This window comes from Coffea arabica, chromosome 11e (assembly GCF_036785885.1).
Source record: "Coffea arabica cultivar ET-39 chromosome 11e, Coffea Arabica ET-39 HiFi, whole genome shotgun sequence".
Taxonomy (NCBI): domain Eukaryota; kingdom Viridiplantae; phylum Streptophyta; class Magnoliopsida; order Gentianales; family Rubiaceae; genus Coffea; species Coffea arabica.
The window spans coordinates 20,009,541-20,029,373 of record NC_092331.1 but is presented as its reverse complement, the minus strand read 5'-3'; the positions used below and the strand labels follow the sequence as shown (position 1 = coordinate 20,029,373).

Below are 19,833 nucleotides of genomic sequence, written 5' to 3'. Positions count from 1 at the left end.
TTAGTTTAGTATAGAGTAAGTGTAGTTCATCCATTCTTGTATATTGGCTAGATTAGGATGAAGATGTAGATGAAGAAGGAGGAATTGAAGCTCAAGAGACATGGGTTTTTTTTTTTTTTTTTTTTTTTTTTTTTAGAGTAGATTAATAAGCTTTCCATCACCATAGAGCATATATGATAAGAATATGTGAAGAATCAATAAGCATTCTTTTTTTTTTTTTTTTTAGAAGAACATGATACTTCTTTTTTATTTAGGTAAAGAAAACAAACTATTACACAAGCCTAATTTTTCGAATTGAAGGCATTCCTAGCTTATCCAGACGAATTGCTCCACGAGCCATAGGTGGAAATGTATTAAATGTCTCATATATCTTGAGTTGCTGCTGTGGATGAGGTACGCCCTCGTTGGACAACACATTAGCCACTGTGTTTGCTTCCCTGTAGCAATGGGAAAATCGATCTGGATCTTCCATGATCTGCCAAATCTGCCTAATAACCCGTCTAATGTGCCAAGGACAATGAATGCGATGCTGGAGAATTCCAATTAATATCAACGAATCAGATTGCACATAGAGATTCAAATAACCCCTATGTGCACTGATTTGGAGACCAATAAGGAGGGCACGAGCTTCTGCATGGAGACATGTTGTTTCCCCAAAATATACCGAGAAACCAATCAAAGGTAGGCCATTTGAATCCCGAAGAACTCCACCGCCTCCACCCACTCCTGAATTACCTTTAGAACATCCATCCGTATTAAGTGTGAGGCGACCAGATTCCTTTGTTTCCCATCGTACAAGTTTATATGTAAACCTAACCTCCGATGAATTAGGCCAGTCATACAAATGATAAAATGATGGTACTCGGAGAGGTTTTTCGAAAAAAATTCCCACCATGGATTGGATTTCGGAAAAAATGGCATGACAAATGGCAATCGACCTCATCTGGACATCGTCAAACATTGCTTTATTTCTTGCCTGCCAAATATGCCAACACACAACACTGGGAAGAACCCGTCCAATGAACCGACGTATCTCAGAATCGTATGAATTCAACCACCAACCCACTATGCGGAGTCTCAAAGATGACCCTGATAAATCAAATCCACATGCAGCTCCAAAATAATTCCAAATTGTTGATGCTATATTGCCATTTGAAAATAAATGTTCGATTGATTCCTCAGATGCCAATGGACAGCAAAAACACTTTGATGGAAGATGAAAACCAATGTTACGTAACCTGTCGGGTATTGGCAGTCTCCCCAGCAACAGTCTTAACATGAAGAAAGAAACTTTCAAAGGAAGACAAGGATGCCAAATTCTATCAAACACCATTGACGTGTTACGGGCTTGCCTAATATCCCGAAAAGCTGAAGCAAGAGAGAAATTTCCAGAAGAAGTAGGCATCCATATGACTTCCGCTTCACCCCCTTCTTCGGGGACCGGGTGGTTTAAAATGGAGGTCACCATTTGACTTGGCAGTGACTGACATAACCGACTCGTATCCCAATGTCCATTACTGATAAAGTTACTAAAAGATAAGTTTGGGATAACCGTGGCTTGGAGGAATAATGCACCATTACCCAACCAATTGTCGTACCAAAAATGACAAGCTCCATCTTTGACCACCCATAGCATAGAAAGTTCCACTTGTCGACTCACATTCACCATCCTTTTCCAGAGTGCCGAGTCCGTTGTTTTGATTTCTACCTGGCAGGGATGTTGTTGTCTACAGTACTTTGCTTTCATAAATTGAGCCCATAACGATATCCCCTTTCTGAAATTCCACCAAAGCTTGAATGAAAATGCTCTGTAGACGTCCTGAAGTCTTCTAAAGCCAACTCCTCCCTCGTCTACTGGATAACACATCAGAGACCACCGTATCCAGTGATACTTGGACATCTCGGGTGATGACCTCCAAAGGAAGGTCGACAAAGCATTTTCTATAGTTCTAAATACTTTAGCTGGGATAATCGATGCTGAGAGCAGATGCAATGGCATCGATGCTAAAACATGTTTGATTAGAACTATCTTACCTCCAAATGAAAGCAACCTTGATTTCCATGTCATAATCCTCCCTAGGATAGACTGACATACTTCCCCAAAATAAGATGATTTACACCTTCCGAAATAGAGAGGAAAGCCTAAATAACATATCGGAAATGAATGCCAGGTAAAACTGGTGATACGTTCAATCACCCTTCTTCTAGCCAGTGACAAGGATGGATGAACCAAGTAACAACTTTTTTGCACATTTATCAACTGCCCCGAACACCTTTGATACATCTGTAGTACCTGCATGATGGCCTTTAAAGAATGTGAAGATCCATTTGCAAATATGAGGACATCGTCCGCAAATGCCAAATGTGTTATAGAAGGGCATGTGTATGGAGTTTTGAAGCCCACAAATCCCGATTGCAAGGCAAGATTATTCAAACCTCTAGACAAAACCTCAGCTCCTATAATGAATAAAGCAGGCGATAAAGGGTCACCCTGACGTAATCCTTTTGAAGATTTAAAGAAACCATGGGTAGACCCATTTATAATGACCGAAAACCAAACATTAGAAATCAATCGCCATACAAGATCAATGAATCTTTCCCCAAAACCAAATCTTCTTAGAACACCAGTAATATGATCCCATGCCACCCGATCATATGCCTTAGACATGTCCAGCTTCATTGCCACATTTCCAGCTCTTTTCTTTTTTCCAATGCCCGATACTATCTCTTGAGCTAAAAGAAAATTGTCTGTTATATTACGTCCCTTCACAAATCCTGTTTGCTGGGGAGAAATAATTTTTGGCAATATAGAAGCCACTCTATCTGCTAAAATCCGGGATATTAGCTTGTTGAAGAAATTACACAGACTGATTGGCCTATATTGAGAGAAATCTTGAGGATTTGTCGTCTTGGGAATTAATACAATAGAGGTAGAAGTGATGAATCGAGGTAACTCTGCCCCACAGAAAAAGCTGAGAATTGCATTATGAACATCTTGGGCGACAACTTCCCATGCAAATGTAAAGAATTTGCCAGTGAATCCATCTGGGCCCGCAGCACTATCTCCATCCATTGATCTCACAACTCGATAGACCTCCTCAATCGAGGGTAATTTTTCCAATTTGTCATTGTCATTTTCCGAGATCATAGGCGGGATTAAATGCAGCAAATCAGTAGAAGACTGTAAAGAGGCCGTTGTGAAAATATCTGAGAAGTATGTTATTGCTTCAGATACTATTTCAGCCTTCGACTCCACCCAAATACCATTGGAATTTTTGATACGATGTATCCTTCCTTGAGCTCGTCTCTGCTTTACAATCGCATGAAAATACCTTGAATTACGATCTCCCTTTGCAAGCCATTTTATTCTGGCCTTTTGACTCCAGAATTGTTCTTCAATTGATAGTGCATGCCGTAATTCCGCCTGAGCCTTGCTAAGCTGAACATGAAATTCCTCGGAGACATTTTGATCCACAACTTGTTCTGCCCGTTGGACTGCCATTTCCGCAGATCGCACAACATCAAATATATTTCCAAAGTGTTGTTTATTCCATACTTGAATAGCCCTCCTCGTTGCCAATAATTTGGAGCATAGTACTCGTAACGGAGAGCCAACCACATCTTGATTCCAAGCTTGCCGAATAACCTCCAAGAGTTCGGGTTTGGTAGTCCATATATTCAAGAAACGGAAAGGCCGCGGCTTATTGTCTGATTGATCCACAAAAGAAATCTTCAACGGTGCATGATCTGAAGGATGTCTTGCCAAGTGAATCACAGAAATTACATCTGAAATTTCCAAGCATGACCCATTAATTAGAAACCTGTCCAACCTCTTTGAAACCCTGGCTCTACCTCTCCGATTATTAGACCAGGTGAAACTAGCTCCAGAGAAGCCTATATCAAAAACCCCCGCCTCCTCCATGAAAGACATGAAATCCACCCCCTCCGCTATTGTGAATGGACGACCACCGCTTTTTTCATGAGCAGCTAAGATGACATTAAAGTCACCCCCAATACACCAAGGAAGAGAGATTGGTTTGTCATTTAATAAATTGCACCATAATTCTCGACGCTCCTCGACTGAACACTTGGCATGGACAAACGACATGATAATTGGACTAGATATGAATAAATTCTGAACATGAATGGAAATGTGTTGATCCGAATTACCCACAATGGAACATGCAAAAGGGTTTCTATAAAATACCCAAATATCACTAGAAAGATTAACAAAGGCATGATCAAAAGATAACCTTAGTCGGATGGACTCTAATTTAGACACATCTAATTTTGGTTCACAAATCACAGCAAATTGAACACGATGAAATCGTACCAATTTAATCAGTCTTCTTAAATTAGGGGCTTTAGCTACCCCTCTAATATTCCAAAAGATACCACTAATCATTAGAAAGAACCTGTAATGAGTTTTGGAAAGATGTTGTGGACCGTAATTGTCTATCAGATGGCACAATAATCCGCACACCTTTGCCTCTCGTTTGTCGGCCATTCTTCTCGTCAACAACAGATTGGTCAATGTTTAACGGATTTATTGATGGATCCAAGGACTTGTCACGAGCTTCAACCAGGCGTGGAGATAAGTCGCCAACACCAGTTGGCAATATGACTACATTCGTCATATTTGAAGTGAAGTTGTCCGGCTCGGCCCCACACAAATCAACATAAAGATTGTTAAGTGCATTAGTGTCGGCCTTGTGATGTTGAGCAGCTTCGTAATATTGCTTTGCAATTGATTTGGACCCCTCACAATCATGGCTGTTGAAATTATAAGTTATTTGAGTGTCGGCCATTTCATTTGTTTCGGCACTTTGCTGCTGTAAATCTGTCAAAGTAGCATCCATTACCATCTGGGACCCTTCACAATCATGGTCTTGGGTAATGTTCTTCAAACCATCATCCGAAATGGGTTGTGCTTGTCCAACAGCATCCAATGTTTGTTTTTGTAATCCCTCATCAGTATCTCCATGTTCGGTCACTAGTGTTTCTGGATCAATGGCTCGTTGAACAGATAGAGGAGGCATCATTGTAACCGCTGTTGTGTTTCCTTCATTGTCATCCACACCTGTTAATGTCAAATTCTCAGAATTTTTCTCATTAGAAATTGTATTGTGCTCATGTGAACGATCAGAACATTCTGGCAAAAAATCATTGTTCCCATTTTGTGTTTTTAAACCCACATCAGTATCCATTAATTTTCTTTCGTTTTCGAGCTGGACAGATCCTCCATTCTTCACCCTTGCATCGGCTGATGTCCCTTCATCCTCAATCATACCAGGAATTGGCACTTCATCAGTAACTTTCCCATTAGTAAAATGCATTTGTTTAGTAACTAGCATTGAATCCTTGTGGATTTATGAATTTAAACCATGTTGCAGCCGCTTGGATTGAGGCTTAGTCAAATTCTTCTTGCAGTCGACAGACAAATGACCCAATCTCCAGCAATAAGAACAGTATGACGGCAGATTCTCCGGTACTATCTTTTGCCAAAAACCTGATTCTCCTTCAACAGCTATCCAGACCCTTGGTACAACTTGCTTCGATACATCAATTTCCACACAGACCCTGGCCACACTAGGTCGTGTCCCAGCAGCCGTTGCCGAATCCAAAAACAAAGGTCTTCCTACTGGAGAAAGTATGGAGAACAAAGAATGTTTATCAAAATAATGAATAGGTAAGTTAGGAAGATCTACCCAAACTGGAGCCAGAGATGACTCTTTATGAACATGAAACTCCCTGGTCCATCGGAATACACGCATCGGATATTTACCCAATTGCCAAATCCCTCTCATCCAAATCCTGATGAAATCTACTTCAGCGGTGCACTTAATCAAAACATGTCTATAATCCATCAAACCAATGGAAACTTGGTCTTTCAGATTTAGTGAAGAAAAGAATTTGCGAGTATCCTCCAATGAAGGTCTTCCATGAGAAAATTTTCCAACCAAAGTCCATCTAAACGGTGCCGCAAGTTTGTCCACATCTTCTCTGGAGAAAATAACCGCAGCTTCACCCTTGTAAACAGACACATGCTGAATTTTGATAGGTGATGTAGCAGGCTGTGAGAAAAGTTGAGAAAAGGATTTTTTTTCTGAAGGAGACCTTTGCCCCTCAGCCGATGGCTGAAGGGCAGCCATGCCAACTAAGTGATTTCACGAAGAAACTAGGCTTTTTAGAGAGAAGGTTTTTTAGAGAGAAGGCAGAGAGAAGGTTCCCAGTCAAGTGACATGGGTTATCTTTTCTCCAACTCTTTATCTTTTGTATCAGATTCTTAAGTATAGTTAATATGCAAGTTCTGGATTTTGTGTTTAATATGTGTCTTTAAAGTTTATGCCTTGGGATTGGTTGAACTTTCTATGATTGTTAGTGTTTATTATTTGGCTATTTGATTGCTATGATTTGAGCAAGTTATTTAGCACTTTAGCTCTTTAAAATCATGATTAATCTGGTACCATTAGTTGTGATTATCTAAGGTGTTGTTTCTGCAATGAAAATTGAGATTTAATACTGGTTCAAGAAGTGCTAAACATAGGAAGTACACTCACGAGAGTAGAGGTGCACCTATGTGGTTTTAGTGATTAATTTCATGTAATTTCATTGAAGAAATGAACTTGTAACTAATTTCATAACCATGAGAATAGGTATGGATTAGTTATGAGTATAGTTGATTCACTACGAAAGTAGGTTTCACATGTTTAAAGAAATTACACCATAACTAGCCTAGATAGTAGTACTCAATGATCCAAAAATGGCAATTGCATGAGTAGTTAGGGATACCATAACCTAAGGAGCTTTCATTTGTTATTTTGCATAAGTTCAATAGGTTTCATTTCTTATAATACATTGATAGTCTAAATAATAGAGAAGCTTTAGTAGTGCCGGTAATTGCAATCTTTCTTGTGGGATCAACCCTTAATACCCTATACTCGCTCACGATTCGTATACTTGTGATAAATCGCATGTGGGGTATTTAGGTGTTTATAAATGTAAAACTTGATTAGGATGAGCTTAATGTTATATGTATACCCTACGCCCGTCAATTGCATATGGGGTACATTTATTTGTTTCCCTGACAAAAACTAAAAGTTTAAATATTTTTTGAAGTCTTGAAACTTTATCCTAAATTCTGTTTGCTCCAAGACTTTTTAAATTTCTTTGAACTACACACACCATCACAACCCCAGGCATATGAGATGTCCTGCATTTGGTATTCAAGATTTTTTTGGCTTAACCTTGTATTTCTATTTGAAATTCTGTTACGTGTCCCAAAAATTTGTATTAATACGTAAAATAACAGAATAAATTGCATAACAAAGAATTAAAAGAATGAAAACTGAAATTTAATTAGTCTCAAAAAATCTGAGGATTTAATATGGATAGTTACGGGTCTAGATCATAGATTCTCTTTTAAAAAGTTTAATAAGCAACCCTAATCTAGAATTCTTCCGACTTTTTTTTTTCTTTATTCTTCTTTTCTCATTCATGCTGAAAAATTACTGGAAAAACCTCGTGAATATTGATAAGAATATATTTTACGTATTTTTAGTATGTTCTATTAGTTAATTTTGGTTTGATTATTTAGTTTTATAACTAAAATAACTAAGGTTTTGGTAAAAATCTACATTTTATGTTAAAGTGGCTAAACATTGCATTTTATGGATTTTTATGGTAAAAACTTCATATTTTGTAGGTTTAATGATTCAATCATCAAATGAAGTACATTAAGAAGATATTTGTATGATTGAAGATGGATTAAAGTGGTGAAAATAAAATATGAAGTGTAAAAGGAGAAATGCAATTTGAATCAAGAAAAGTCAGCTTTGACAACTCTGACACATTTTCGTATTTTGACTATATCTGGAGCTAAACTTATCAGATTGAGGTAACCTTTATACCATTTTAAAGCTAAGAAAGAGACCTACAATTATTATGAAGACATTTAAATCCAATTCTGCTGTTTTCATGGACAAAAAGTTGGAATACAGAAGCTACATTCTGTGGTCGAAAATTGAAACAGGGGTCTAACCAGGTGATAGTATTGTGATCATATCTCAGTCTACAAAACTCCGATTTGGATGATTCTTGAAGCATTGTAAAGCTAACTCAAAGGGCTACAATGTTTGTGTTTTGTACAAAAGCTAGTTCGGCCTTCATCATAGAGAAAATCAAAGTTAAAACAAGGCCAAGTTGAAAACGCGAGTTGACAAAACGCGACTACAAGCCACATGTTGTGTAGGCGCATTTTGAAGCCTAAATTCTGCAATTTGCTCAGCCATTTCTCTTGTGTTCAGACTACGTTCCAGCTATAAGTTGCAAGGGAATTCGGTGCACATGCTTCAGAAGATAAAAGGGCAAGAAAGGTGGCTTATTTTCAAGTCAAAAACATTTGTTATTGACTATCTTAACAATTTCAGATTTGGGAATCAAGTGTGGAAAGTTTGACCAGTGAAAAATGAGCTTTGGAGTAGTTTATATGCAAAGACATTTGGGAGGTCTAAGAGGATATACGGGAGAAGCTTGGAGTCTGCAAAAATGTAGCTTTTCCATTCTCTTAGTGTTAGATTAGTTTAGTATAGAGTAGTAATTCATCCTTCTTGTTTATTAGCTAGGCAAAGATGAAGAAGGAGATGAAGAAGGCAAGGAAAGAGCTCATGTCGACACAAGACTTGCATTAGAAAACATTTGATTAAAAACTATTTACAAACTTGAAAGACAAAAGATAAGCAATGTGAACGATTTGTCTCATGTCGACCAAAGGCAATCCCCTAATTTACCGAAATTCCCTGCAGGAGGGAAGGAGATCACTAGTCCAGTTCGTCATTGCTTCAATAGGCACCTCTGGAAATCCTGGGTCCTCCAATGGCTTCCCCTCAGCAGCAACCCCCACAAATAGCTCAGATAATCCAATATCCACTGCCTCAATCGGGTCCACTTCAGGTCTAATCACCTCCGATGGATAAGGAAAAGTGCAGTACAATGGTGGGATGCTCATGATAAGTTGCTTCCCTTCCTTCTCTGCCCTCTTACGATTCATCATTTCTTTCTTATCCTTGGCAGTAGGTTGAAACCCTAATCCGAAGGTATCCTTCTTTCCTTGAAGCTTTATTAGCTCCAAGACCCCTTGTAGGTTACGCCCAAGGCCCTTGCCTATTTCATAACCTCCTCGAATAAGCTCTTTAGCCATCATAACGCTGGCTTCAGGTAAATTCATTTCCATTGCCGCCTTATCCTTGGATGCCCTACCCACCGAAACAATCTCAGCTACATGGTGAGGGGAAACCAGAGCTTTTCTATCGCCATCATCTTCCAATGTAGGATTAACGATCATAGTGCAATCTTCCTCAGCAAATATCGTAATCAACTGGCCGTTCACCACAAATCTCAACATTTGATGGAGTGAAGAAGGTACAGCGCCTGAAGTATGAATCTAAGGTCGTCCGAGAAGAACATTATAAACACTCGAGAAGTCCATGACTTGGCACATAACTTGAAACTGGGCAGGTCCGATTTCCAGCACTAAATCCACTTCCCCCATTGATTCCCTTTTTGAGCCATCAAATCCTCTCACCACAGTGGCAGACAGCTGAAGTTTAGCTTCCTGAAATCCCAACTTAACCAAAGTGCTCCAAGGACAGATATTAAGAACAGATCCATTGTCTATCAAGACCCTTGGCAATAACTTCCCATTACAACGGACCGAGATATACAATGCTTTATTGTGTCCAATCCCATCCAAAGTCAAATCTTCATCAGAAAAAGAAATTTGATTTGAAGCCAAAACATGTTTGACTACATGAGTGAATTTATCCACAGGAATATTCTTAGGCACTTGAGCCTCAGTTAAAACCTTGAGCAAAGCTTCTCGATGAAGTTCCGAGGTTAGAAGCAAATTCAATATAGAAACTTGAGCGGGCATCTTGTCCAATTGCTCGACCACCTTATACTCATTTTTCTTCAACATCTTAAGGAAATTAAAGGCCTCTTCATTAGTCACAGTTGGTTTTGTCAGAACATCATTTTCTTTCGCTTTTGAGGGCTCATCAACTGCGGGTTCCCCTATGATTGTTCCAGATCTAATAATGGCATCCACTTCCTTCTTGGGCACCTTTTCTCCTCCAATTAACAGTGTAGGCTCGCTATAATTCCATGGGACCTCTTGCAAATTAAGAATAGGAGCTTGCTCAGGCAATTCAAGTACCACCAGCTCCGAAGGCTCACATTCGAAAGGCACCATTTCCAGAATAAATGGACCCGTATTTTTCTTGACTTCATAAGCTCCTTCCTCTAATATGAACGGTTCTTCAATGACCCTTACTGTCTCAACTTCGTCTATAATAAATTGTGTAGGTTCCTCAATCTCTTCATCAATAGTAATAACTCCCACGGTGTCCTTGTGTGTAGGAAGAGGATTTTTGCTAACATTTGGACCTTGTTCCTCCCTCCTCCTCAGGACTATGTCTCCGACCTCGACCATGTCTTGAATTTTATGCTTAGGCGCCCAACAATTAGCAGTTGAATGTCCAGGGGCTCCCGAATGGTAGGCACAGAACGACTGAGGATCATAACCCACAGGAAACCCTTTAGGATAGGTTTTCGGAGGTATTGTACCAATTTTTCCAGCAGCTTTCAATTGTCCATATAGTTGATCAACAGGCTGACCTAAATTGGTAAAGGTTCAGTATGTGGGTGGATTTTGGGTGTCACTGGTTTGTGGGTAGTGGTAGTTCGGGTTGGGGGATGGGACAGGTCTTGGGTTATAAGGAGGGCGAGGTCTAATTTGAAAGTTAGGCGGAGGAATGTGAAATGGTGTTGAGGATGTATTCGGGTAATTTGATCGAGGTCGGGGGTGGTTAATAGTGGTATTGTAAATAGGGCGAGGACGTGGTTGGTATAAGTAACGAGGTGAATAGGCAGGGTTTTGTTGGTATCTAGGCTGGGAAGAAGAGCCTTGGTTCCAGACAAAGGAGGCTTCCTCGTCTTTCTTCTTAAACTGAGCCTTCTTACTACTGCTACTCTGACTCTGCATAGCTTCCAACTGTGACTTTAAAGCGGAAACATTAACAATTTTTCCTGCCCTCATAAACTCGTCGTATTCTTCCAATTTATTGACAATCTTCGCAAAGGAGCACCCAGTCATTCGAAAAATCTCCTCAAAGTAAGGGGGTCATGGGTTTTGATAAACGTACGAACAATTTCATTTTCAGTCATGGGAGGCTCCACCTTGGCGGCCAATTTCTTCCATCTCTTTGCATACGTCTTGTGGTTCTCCGATGGTTTTCTCTTAGTTCCCTCCAATGTGGTCCTCGTTGGAGCAAGCTCACAATTGTATTCGTGCTGTCTTACAAAAGCAGTTGATAAATCCATCCAAGACCTCATATTCTCAGGCTTCAAATTTGAATACCAATCCAACGCGTCGCCTTCTAGACTCTCGGGAAATAAATGCACAGGTAGATTCTCATCATCTATCGGCTTTCCTAGTTTGTTTGCAAACATCCGAAGGTGTGTTTTGGGATTGCTAGTTCCGTCGTACTTGGTAAATTTGGGTGCTTTAAAACCCATTGGCAATTGCATATCCGGAAATAGGCATAGCTCGTTGTAGTCCAGACTTCCTTGTTTGCTCAGACCTTGGCTTTTCCTTATAAACTCCTCAAACCGATCCAATCTCTTTAGCAAATTCTTATCCACCGGCGTGGATGACTCCCCAGCTTCAGCTTTCCCTTGGGCGGCGGTATCTAAGGTGAATGGCTCAGCGGTGGAATAATAATGTGGTCCCTGAGATTCAAATGGCATGCTCATAGTGATTGGCGGATAATTCTGGGGAATTTGGGCATGAGAAGGGTTAATTTGGATGTTAGGTGCATAAGTAAGTGGTAGGCCATGAGTGGGATAGGTAAAGGCTTCTTCAGGTGAATTTATAACTTGTGAAGTAATAGAGGTTTGAGTATAAGGTAAGAGTATTGGTTCAGATTGGCCAGGGGGTAAGGGTTCATGTTGTTGCTCATCGCTAGTACCACCAGTGACCAATTGATCGATCACGCGCCGTTGGGCCATCATTTCAACGCTTAGCTCATTAAATCAGTTTAGAACTTCGCTCAGCTGAGCTCCCAGATTCGCCAAGTCAGTTGCTGATGTTGTTGCAGGCCTATCAGATGATTCGGGATGTGTACTCATGTTTACACGATTTCTCGAAACTTGATTATGTGATCGTGTAATGATGAGGCTTCTTTTTGTAACTATGTTTGCAATTATGTGAAAATTTAGAAAAACCCTTCTTAGATTCCCCTTTGATTAACTGCTGCCAAAAAGAAAAGGAAGAAAAAGAAAAAGACACGAGTTAGTATATATTGAGGGAATTCGGATGCATGTCCTATTGGGGGGGCCTTTTTTGTGCCAAGGGTAGGCCTAACATGATGTAATTCTCTAAGGTAGGCACTATACCATACCTGATGAATCCGACCAACTTATTGAGTGAAAAATAATTTTAACAAATTTGGTCAATTGGAGTGAGAAGAGACATTTGTCCTAAAAATGAGGACAAAGTCTGAATTGCTTGCTTTGATCAACACATAAATGATGTGTAAAAGAGTCTACTCTTGAAAGGATTACAATGTCTCGACTAATTTATTCAGTGAACCTTATACTTAAACTCTAAAGGGAATAAGCGGGTCAAATGAATAGGATGAAATTGATAATTTATTCAAAATTGACTAGATTGTCTTAAAAATGAATAAATTGACAAAATGAATTTGATGATTTATTCAAAATTGGTTAGATCATCCTAAAAATGGGCAAACTGGCCAAACAGATAATTTATTCAAAATTGACCGGATTGATCAAAAAATGAATAAATTGATAAAATGGATGAGATTAATGACTTATTTCAAAATTGACTAAATCGTCCTAAAACTAAGTGAATGGATTGAGTTAATGATTTATCCAAAAATGACTAAATTATTCTAAGAGTGAATGAATTAATCAAATAGATGAAATGGAGTTAATGATTTATCCAAAAATGAGCAATTTGTTCAAATATGACTGGATGTCCTAAAAATGAATGAATTAAAAAATGGATTGGATGAAATTGATGAATAAAATGGTCCAATGGATTGAATGGAATTGATGATTTATTCAAAAATTGATTGAATTGTCTACGCATTGGTAGTTTCAAAAAATTCATTGCAATGCATTAGTCTATGAGCCTTCCAAAATCAAGATTTGGCCTCAATATATTTATCGTCCCAATCAACGAGGAATTATTTGTGAATCTCTTCAATTTAATGTCCTTTACGCAAGGGGTTCTTTACCAATTTTGATAAAATGGCCAAAAAATGATTATTAGATGTTCATATTCTAACGTGCAAAAAATTGCTCTATTATCTTCAAAAAGATCGGATCCTTACCTTACCTTGTGCACTACCCCTTCGGACAATACAAGAAATATAAACGTGCAAGTCTCCTTGGATTAAATATCCGAGACACGAGGTAGCTTTATTCCTAAAACGGGATTCCCTACGTGGCATTCCCTCTCTAGGGTTTATGCATGATGCCATTTTATCAAATCAAGTAAATATGAAATGTAACCTAAAGGGATCCCCTTTTAATTGCCGGAGTAAGCCTAAAATGATATGTTATTACGCTACAAATGCAATGCATTTAAACGTGTTATAACAGGGTGGCTCTTAGAGAGTACCATGCCAGGACTCTTATTTTCTAGGGCTTATGAATGCAATGGAGACAAAACCCAAGAAAAGTTAGTTTAATCTGATAAATACACATAACACATTGCAGCAAAGTAATACAAAGAGATAAAGCAATAAAAGAAAAAGAGGGGTTAGATCCCTCCCCTCGTTAATAGTGTCCCTAATAGGGTAAGGCAGACTCTACCCTAGGTCAACTATCATGGATGCATGAGGTATTGGCTCACTAATGCATCTAGACTCGATAGGTTTTAGGTCCCGGAGCCTTCAGACTTGGAAACCAAAGGTCATCAATCCCAAGGTACTTTGTTGGTGGCTCAAGCGATTCCCCAAACACTACTACACACACATCGTGTCATGGCTACATGTCTGAGTGAATCTATAAAAAATCCTCAACCTTCAACAAAAAGCTAAAGGCTATCAACCCAAATCTTAGAATGGAAGATTGAGTGACCCCTCGGATCATACTACGCACACATCGTGTCGCGAGCACACATCCAAGTGGGTCGCCTAATCCTAATAGGAAAGAGTGGCGTGACAAGCCACTAAAAGAAAAATAAATGAGGGATAAAAAAATAAATCGTATGCACGTATGCTAGTGCTCCGTTTGGAGAGGAGGGATCGAGAACCAACGCGAGACTCTAGGGTAATATCCCCCCACCCAAATGCAATGCAAAGCGCGGGATAACATAAATGAACCATCCATCCATCAAATCAAACGTACGCAAATGGGTAAGAGAGTGAGTTGATACACGCGAAATGCAAAAAACCTAAAAAAAAGAAAAATGCAACCCTAAACATCCAAATGCGATACATAAAAAGGGTAGAAGAGAAAAAGAATAACTAAATCAAGTGCTCGGACCCACTTAGGAAGTCCCCAGTGGAGTTGCCAGCTGTCGCGCCCCATTTTTTTTGAGAAAAAGGAAAATAAAGTTGTTTGAAATCATAATGCGTAGTGTGCATGAAATGTGTGAAGTGTGTGAATGTGAGAAACAAAGGGAAAGGCCATGGGACTTTTTAAATGCGACGGTTTGACCAAAATGATAATCTAAAAAGGTTTTTAAACATAAAAGTAGGAGTCACCACTTGGTATTACGTTGGGGTGTACCAAGTGACCCAAAAAGTAGTTTTTGAAAAATGAAGCAAAAATCTTTTTAGATGACTCCTAATCTACGAAAATCAAAGAGACGAGTTCAGGGGTCACGGTTGATAAAAGGGAAGGCAAAGACAAAGTCTAAGGCACCCTTTTACCCTAGCGTAAGTTAGTTGCGTGATTTAGTGACAATTTTTCTATTTCTACCCAAAAGATGTATTGCATTTTGGATGCGTCTAACATGAATGTAAACCTAAATCTAATGAGTGGTTTGAAAGGGATAAAATCTCTCTTTAAAGGCTCGATTGGTTCTAATCACATGAATTGTCATAGTCAATGGTGAACCCTCAAAGAGGTCACGAATAAATGCAAATGAATGCTTGAGTAATAATGAGGAAAAATGAGTGTGTACGAAAAATGTCTTTGAGTGTAAAAATGAGTGCCAGGTGCAAGTGTGCAAAGTGCAAATGCTCAAATGGGTGTGTAAAGTGCAAGGGTGCAAATGAGTATGTAAAAGTGTACGTGTACAAATGTGAGAGAGTGTAAAGTGATAGTGTAAAGAGTGAGAATGTATAAAGTGATAGTGTGTGAAGTAAAAATGTGAAAAGTGAAAATGTGTAATGTGCTTTGGAAATGCATGAGCCCTAGAGAAATACAAGCAAGACGGGTACGGGGAGACCCTAAATCGTGACCTTTGATTTGCCTTTTAGTTAGAAAGAAAACAAGCGTGCCAAGGCTATATGTAGCCAAACTCATCTGTTTCCCTTACCAGAAGGGTGACTCCCTAACCTAATCAAGCAGATGATCCTAATAGCTAGAATGAAATGCAAAGTTCGAAAGATCGTGTTTCAAATGCGGGAAAAGGGTAGAGGTTCATGCAAAAATGTAAAAATGCTAAAAGGAAAAAATGAATGAAATGTAGTGAAGGCATGCGAGTATGTACTAGCGAGAGGTGGCCCTATTGGGTCTAGCATTGGACTAGCCCTTTACTAACGCTCTCTCACAAGCATTGGACTTGTGAGAGCTCGAGGGGAAGACCATGACTAGCATTAAACTAGCCACGATAACGTGCATTCCATCCACATAATTAGATATAATACTAAAAGCAAATAGACATGCAAGACACATATTTTCACATAGCACGCAACATGCTTATCTAGATGCAGAAACCTAGGGAAAGCGGTAACACATAGCACATAAGAATGCAAAACACACAAAATAAACAAGCCCTAACTATTACATTTGAGGGGGGGGCCTACTACAATCTAAAAGGGGAATATGAAATGAAATAATAAATACCTAACTATTACAAATTTGGCATTCAAGTGCCTTTCAAATGATCAAAATTGAACTAAAATAAATATACAAAACTAAAGCCAATAAATAAGTAAATAAAGTAATAAATATAGAACACTTTCAATAAGCATGCAATTAAACACATAAAGTCACATAGGGCACGTAGGATCAAATCAAGTAAGAAATAAGGATCAGGGTGTACCTCCCTTGAGTTGAAGGCCTAATGGAGTGAAATTACTTATTTACCCTCCAAAATAATAAAAGGGTCAAGGCATCACTTTAATCAATAAATAATCACATAACATGGGAATAGGCATGAAATTGAATCAGTCAAAGGCACATAAAGGGAAGCAAACAACCCATGTTTAAGAAATTAAAACAAGTAGAAACTTGCTTGTAAAAGTCAAAGAATTTCGAGGGGTCAATTTATTGAATATTAGAGGTCTAAAAGGAATGAAATTAAAATTAATGGCTTAAGATAAAACTACCAAAATGACAAAACTCGCAAAAATAAATGAAAAGAAAAAAAAAACTATTTGCCATGATTGAACAACAAAGATGCCAAAATTTGAAAAAATCAAATTAATTATAAATCTAGAAAAAGTTATTAGACCCTTCAAATTCATCCTACAACTCCTTAAGAATCTACTCAAAAACAAGTCAAGACATATTAAAGAGAAAATGACATGTTAAGACATGTTAAGATGACAAAATTGATTAACTTTTACAATTTTATGGGCCATAGCAGCATTAAGCAAGTATTAGGGGGCCAAAAATGAAATTTTAAAAAAACATTTCCCATGCAAGCATGCAAAGCTACGAAACATATGCTTCTGCAACAAAGTTTCAGTAGCTTCTTAAGTTTTCTGCACTATTCCAGCCGTAGCTTGCTTTTCATTTCATTATCTCAAGCAAACAACATTTCAATATCTCAAACAACTAATACAACACAGTCACTAAGCATTCATCTCACTTTCCAACATAAGATCCTTATGTTTAAACATCAGAAATTCATACAAAAGATCATGCAAGCATCAAATAACAAAGTTTCGCAATTTTCAGCCACGATTAGCTACACTTGTGGTGTTCATCAGATGTAATTTTTCATCCAAACACATTCAGCTTCTCAACCAAACAGCAAAGCTATGATTTCAAACATCCATACCATAGCCATAGCCATGGTAGTTCAAAAAACAACGGCAAACAAAAGAAGAAAAATGCGGTCTGGTCGAATAGACAAAACTGCAGCAGAGTTTCTGCTGTGAACTTTGCAGCTCAAACCAAACCCATTATCTTTGTCTCACATAATCCTCAAATCCCAGCATAGCAACCCAAAAGAGACTCGACTAAGCTACCAAATTTTTGCAAGAAAAGGAACAGATCATTGGATAAAGAATAGACAGGAAGCAAAAAGGGAGAGACGACAAGAAAACAGCAACCATGAGCCTTTAGTTTCAACCAAATCAGACACAACATTGATGCATATCGGCTCAATAGGGACCTAACAAAAGACACGAAACCAGGCTTCACTTTAGCAGATCTGGTTCTAACTTATCATGGCTACTAACAAGCTTAGTATCACTATAAAAAGCAAACAGAGGCTCAAAGTTTGGATCTTTATCAACATTTTCGGAAGCAAAGAAGAAGATGTTGAAGTCGGCATTTACAATTTCAAAACACAAGAGGAGAAGAACGATGGCTATCAGATACCTGGAAGCTGAAATGGAGGTTATCTTTCTTGGCCTGAGATTGGAGGCTGCGCTTTGTTGGGTTCATGTTCCGTCTTCCTTACTCCCCGTGGTGGCTGGAACTCCTTTCCCTCCCTGGTTCCTTGGTTTCTGGTCTGTCCCGTAGCCTTTCTACTGCCCAACCGAAACCTTCTCAATCTCTCTTACCCGAACTCTCTTTCTCTCCCTTTTGATTCTCTTGCCCAGCCCCCTTTCTTTTTCTTCTGCTTTTTCTTTATTCCGTCGTCAACACTAATCTTCCTTGGCCGAAAGCCTTTCTCCTCTTTTTTTCCTCTCGTTTCACTCTTCCAGCTGCCCTTTTTCCTCAGCTTTTTCTCCTCAACCGCCAACAGATCCTCTCTTTCTCTTGCTTGGTTTCTTTCCTAATACCCTAGCTGCCAACTCTACTATCCTCCCTTTTCGTCCCCCGATTCTCCTTTGCTAGCCTTTTATAGCAAACCACAACTCCCAAAACCCTCCGCTCAAGGGCTCCGATAGAATCTCACTTTGGTCCTTACCTCACGACCCTTGGATTGTTTTCCTTCAAGATTTCTCTTGTTTCTTTGATGCAGGCCAAGTGGTTGGGGATTTAAACGATCCAATGGTGAAGGAAAAACAACGGAAAAAATAGTGGAAAAGAAAATGGAACCGAGCTGCATTTTTCTGTACTTCCGCGTGTGTTTTCTTATATGAAACTGAGGAAAAGCTTGGATCGTGTGCATCTGAGGATGCATGAGCTTGCTTCTTCTTCTTTTTTTTTCTTTTTTTTTTTAAATGCTAAAAAAAATATCTTAAAATAAAAATTAAGAGACTAATGTGCAAAAATATATCAATAATAATAAGTAAATAAAGTTAAATTAAAAATTGGCATCTAAAATGCTTAAAAAAATGTCTAAAAACAAAAATCATGAGATTAATAAGTACAGCCAGATAATTATCAATAAAACTAAAAATAATGAAAAATAAAGCTAAATAAAAAATTTGGTGTCTACAGATTCTATCTTATGAATCTAGAATTTTGTAAAAGTGTAAATTGTACTAGGGTCACTTAGAACCTCAGATAGACAATGAAAAGCAAGAATCATACCTTCAACGACCGTAGCAGAATTGGAAATCTGTTGATAGCCTAATGCATAAACCCTAACTGGTGCTTTAGATCGACTTCCTCCAGCACTAGACTGTTTAGCGGCTGACTTTTCAGGCCTTTGGGTACTACCTCCTTCTTTTGGTACGGTTGGGCATTTCGATATCTGGTACTTGGTACTACCACAATACAAGCACCTCCCTTGTTTCCTAAAACAATCACTCTCTGTATGGTTGAACTTGCCACAATAACCACCAACAACTTGGAGAGCCACAGATTGACTACTTGGAGGTGTCCCTCTCGATTGACCTCATCCATTACGATCTCCTCTTGATTGAGTTCCTTTTGGTGTGCTAGATATCTCCACTCCACCGGTTCCTTTTCCCTTTTTAAAAGATGGGGCACTCTTATCTGCCTGTCCAGAAGGGTTACTAGAAGTGTCCCTTTTTTTAGCGTGAAAGTTTCTAACTTGTAGCTTTGCACTCTCAACTCTCTGCGCTTTTTCTAAGACTTCAGTGAACGTAGAGATTTGGGCTGCGACTAATCCCTCCTAAATCTCTACATTAAATCCTTGTACAAAGCGCCTTATCCTCCTTCATTCATTAGTCACTAATTCTGGAGCATACTTAGAAAGTTTAGTAAATTTTCTTTCATACTCGGCTACACTAGAAGTTCCTTGCCTCAACTTTATGAATTCATCTTCCCTTTTCTCTTGAATCAAGGGTGGGAAAAATTTCTCATTAAATTCTCTCGTGAAATTTTCCCAAGTCCAAGGGATCTGTGCTTTTTCCCACTTTCCTCTTATCAAGTCCCACCAGGCACGTGCCACTCCCTCAAATTGGAAAGCAGCAAAATTTACTCGCCTATCTTCGGTATAGTCTAAAGCAGCGAATATATTAGTCATTCTCTCTAACCAGTTCT

At 38.8% G+C, this 19,833-nt stretch overlaps 4 protein-coding genes across 4 annotated transcripts; all 4 read right to left on the bottom strand.

Annotated features, from left to right (window-relative positions):
- Window positions 1-271: 271 nt before the first annotated feature.
- On the bottom strand, window positions 272-4,108 carry LOC140021209 (uncharacterized). Its single transcript, XM_072071974.1, has one exon. The coding sequence runs from the start codon at window positions 4,106-4,108 to the stop codon at window positions 272-274; it is 3,837 nt and encodes a 1,278-aa protein (XP_071928075.1).
- A 1,261-nt stretch (window positions 4,109-5,369) lies between these two features.
- LOC140021208 (uncharacterized) lies at window positions 5,370-6,152 on the bottom strand. Its single transcript, XM_072071973.1, has one exon. The coding sequence runs from the start codon at window positions 6,150-6,152 to the stop codon at window positions 5,370-5,372; it is 783 nt and encodes a 260-aa protein (XP_071928074.1).
- Window positions 6,153-9,442: 3,290 nt separating this feature from the next.
- Window positions 9,443-11,152, bottom strand: LOC113691107 (uncharacterized). The gene is made up of 2 exons (XM_027209314.1): window positions 10,915-11,152; window positions 9,443-10,674 (listed from the first exon to the last, which is right to left on the bottom strand). Exons 1-2 carry the CDS (start codon window positions 11,150-11,152, stop codon window positions 9,443-9,445), a joined length of 1,470 nt encoding a protein of 489 aa, XP_027065115.1.
- Window positions 11,149-12,066, bottom strand: LOC140021207 (uncharacterized). Its single transcript, XM_072071972.1, has one exon. It carries the CDS (start codon window positions 12,064-12,066, stop codon window positions 11,149-11,151), a length of 918 nt encoding a protein of 305 aa, XP_071928073.1.
- Window positions 12,067-19,833: the final 7,767 nt, after the last annotated feature.